General features: G+C 44.3%; 1 protein-coding gene across 1 annotated transcript in view; it reads left to right on the forward strand.

Annotated features, from left to right (window-relative positions):
• Positions 1-310: 310 nt before the first annotated feature.
• The window catches only part of exd2 (exonuclease 3'-5' domain containing 2), a 7,753-nt gene continuing 4,743 nt past the window's right edge, over positions 311-3,320 (forward strand). Inside the window, exons 1-5 of the mRNA XM_037694621.1 lie at positions 311-370; positions 1,019-1,096; positions 1,625-2,055; positions 2,186-2,442; positions 2,517-2,643. Coding sequence (XP_037550549.1) covers positions 1,660-2,055; positions 2,186-2,442; positions 2,517-2,643 — 780 coding nt within the window. The 5' untranslated portion in view covers positions 311-370; positions 1,019-1,096; positions 1,625-1,659. The remainder of the gene's footprint in view (positions 371-1,018; positions 1,097-1,624; positions 2,056-2,185; positions 2,443-2,516; positions 2,644-3,320) is intronic.

Here is a 3,320-nt window from a genome sequence, read left to right on the forward strand (position 1 = left end):
ATTTGTCCAGCAGGGGGCGACTCTTTAATAAAGCGTGTTGTTTATTCATTTGTCCAGCAGGGGGCGACTCTTTATTAAAGCGTGTTGTTTATTCATTTGTCCAGCAGGGGGCGACTCTTTAATAAAGCGTGTTGTTTATTCCTTTGTCCAGCAGGGGGCGCCTCTTTAATAAAGCATGTTATTTAAACTTTTGTCCAGCAGGGGGCGTTTCTTTAATAAGGCGTGCTGTTTACTTGTTCGTCCAGCAGACGGCACCAGAGGCAGATCTGCGGCAGCGCTCATTATAAATACAGCCAGAAGAAGACGTCTTGGCCAGAGCAAACAGCTGTCCGTGCTAGAAAGTGGCGTTGTGTTTGTCAGAAACGTGAAGGTAAGGTTGGATGCCAGTCAAAGAATATTTTTTTCTTTCCTTAAAACGCCGAAATAAATAAAGAACGCGAGATGCTGCTAATAAGACGGATAAATAATAAGACTGTTAGCCGTTGTGCTAACCAGAAATGCTGCTGGAAACACAAAGTCGAATTATATTTAAAATAAATCTATAAGAAAATGTTTTAGCTTGACTTATCAGGATCGGCTCCAAAACTTAAATCCTGCCGACAGGATTTATGATAAAAACCTGCTTTACTTTATATATATTGAAGCTGTTGGCTAAAAGGTTTTTCATCAAATTTAACAACCCTCAGTCTGAGGGTTTGTAACTTTTATTTAAGATTAAATCTTTACCACCTTTCCTTAAAGTATTTATCTAAAACAAGTCCTTAAGGCTCTATGTGTAGAACAGGTAGTTTAAAAGTTTTCAGGAGTTTTGAAAAAAAAAAAATCTGCTCAGTGAGCTTTAAATAACTTTCTAAGATATCAAGTAAAAATATAAAAGTTACAGCATTTTATATTTAAAACTTTATTGAAATGAATGTCCTGAAGTTGTATGAAATAATGTGAACATTTTGAACAAAATTAATCATAATTTCTGAATTAAAATGATATTAATCAGTCCACTAATTTATATTGAATGTAGAGTCGTGTTGTGCAGAGATGAGCTGCAGATCATTGAAACCGAGCTGGCTGTGGGTGGAAACTCCCTGAGAAGATAAAGGTAAGACCTCACAAATAAATAACATGTTCTCTTGATGGTTCCATCAGCAGAACCAGGCTCAAGATGGGAATCCCTCTGCCTGGCTGTGGTCTGAGGGGACAGGAAAGAGACATGATTACTGGTCCAGCTGTGGCTCCTGTGGTCAGAAAGATAAGAAAAACGTGTAAATGATAGAATTACAAATGCAAACATGATGCGTTGCGCTCAAAAAGACAGCAGCAGAGCGATGAGATGTGGTCAGTTTGTCCTTCAGAAGTCTCATCCTATAGCAGCAGAACTAAGGGATATCTTTGGAAACCTCGTCCAAAAGGATTAATGAAAAGGCAAGTCTTTAGCCTCACAGACAGAAACTGGAAGTTGGAGCCTGAGAACTGATTCTACTTTTAGAAACTTGAGGAACCACGAGTAAACCTGCAGTCTGGGCAGCAGCATGAAGTGAAAACTTTCTGGTGTTTTTCGGAGACCCAGAAAATAAAGCGTATAGTTAGAAGTGATGACTGTCTTGCCCTCTGCCCTGTGTTTTCTTAGGTTGGACCAGCTCAGTCTAATCGCAGCGAGTCATCATGGCTCACCGAGGGTCTCTAACCGCTGTTGTAACCACAGTCCTTGGAGTGACTTTAGGAGGCCTGCTCTTATGGCAGGTGTACCGAACAAAAAGGAAGAAGCTGCCTTCCACTCAGAAGGTGGTGGATCCTGTGGAGGCTCCTGATCCTGTGGACAACACTCTCAATGCCGTGCAGTATCATTGTGTAGAGCCACATCATGTTCCTGCGACAGAAATGAAGACGGTGGAGTGTCAGAGCGCCGAGCCGCCCCCTCCGGTCCACGTCCTGTCGTTCGATGAGCTGCTGGAGGTGAAACCGGTGATGGTGAGCTCTGAAGAGGAGTGGCAGCAGATGTGGCCGCTGATGCAGAAGGAGCTGTCGGTCTTCCCTGTGCTGGGGCTCGACTGTGAATGGGTAAAGACCAAAGGCACAAGGAGTGCCACAGTAGCCTTTTGTTTTTTATAGATTTAACAAAAAGGACGATCCACCTGAACCTCGTGGAACATTTGAAGTCGAGTTGGTTCTGTCTCTGTTTTTACTGCAGGCGTCAGTGAAGGGCCGAGCCTCGGTCGTCTCCCTGCTGCAGGTGGCCACGTACTCGGGTCTGTGCGTTCTGGTGAAGCTGCTGGCGTTTCGCAGCGGGCAGCAGCTGTGCCCGCACACTTTGATCCAAGTACTCGGCGACACGCACATTTTGAAGGTTGGTGTTGGTTGCTACGAGGACGGGAGGCGCCTGACGCGGGACTACGGCCTGACGCTGACGTGTACAGTCGACCTGCGCTACCTCGCTTTAAGACAGAGGTATGCTCTAACAGCTGCTGTTTAAATGAATGAAATGAAAAATCTTTTTCAAGCCAGTCTTGTCCCACCTTCAGGCAGACGTCTGTGAGTAATGGCCTCAGTCTGAAGTCGTTGGCAGCAGATCTGTTGAACGTCTCTCTGGATAAATCTCTGGAGATCCGCTGCAGCGACTGGGAGGCAGATCAGCTGACTCTGGAGCAGGTACCGATCCGCTGCTTCTAACGGCTTAACATCTAGCATGAACTAGAGAAATTGCATTTCCTGCAAAAATGCAGTGCGGATGCTTATTGCAGCAGAATGTGCTTGAAAAACAGCTGAAATTAGCTTAAAAAACATGCTGTAATGTAGCTGAAATGGAAGAACAAGCCTAAATTGGCAGAAGAAATCAGAAAGAACATATTTGCTGAATTATGTTTAAATAAGCAGAAATGAGCACAAACATTAGGAAATTGCCTAAAAAAAAAAGGCTGAAATTAGCAAACAATGGCTGAAAAAAGCTGAACGCAGAAAGAAGCTAATTAGGCTGAAAGTAGTAGAAATAACCACAAAAGACTTGAATTTATCTGAAAACTGCTGAAATTAGCTAAAATGCTAAAAGGTAGCTGAAATGGTAGAATGAGCTTAAATTAGCAGAAGAAAGCAGAAACAACATGCTAGCACAATTTGGCTGAAATAAGCAGAACTGAGCACAAAAGGGGGAGTGGTGGTGCAGAGTCTAGAGAAGATGGGCCTGTGATCGGAAAGTCGCAGGTTCAACTCCCGGTACCGACAACATCAAAATGTGGGTGGAAAAGGTGAAACACCCACACCTGCCTCCATCCTCATTTGCCCCACTCTGGGCCCCTGAGCAAGGCCCTTAACCCCCCCCCCCCCCCCCC

The sequence above is a fragment of the Nematolebias whitei genome, chromosome 21 (genome assembly GCF_014905685.2).
Source record: "Nematolebias whitei isolate Nwh7 chromosome 21, NemWhi1, whole genome shotgun sequence".
NCBI classification, from domain to species: domain Eukaryota; kingdom Metazoa; phylum Chordata; class Actinopteri; order Cyprinodontiformes; family Rivulidae; genus Nematolebias; species Nematolebias whitei.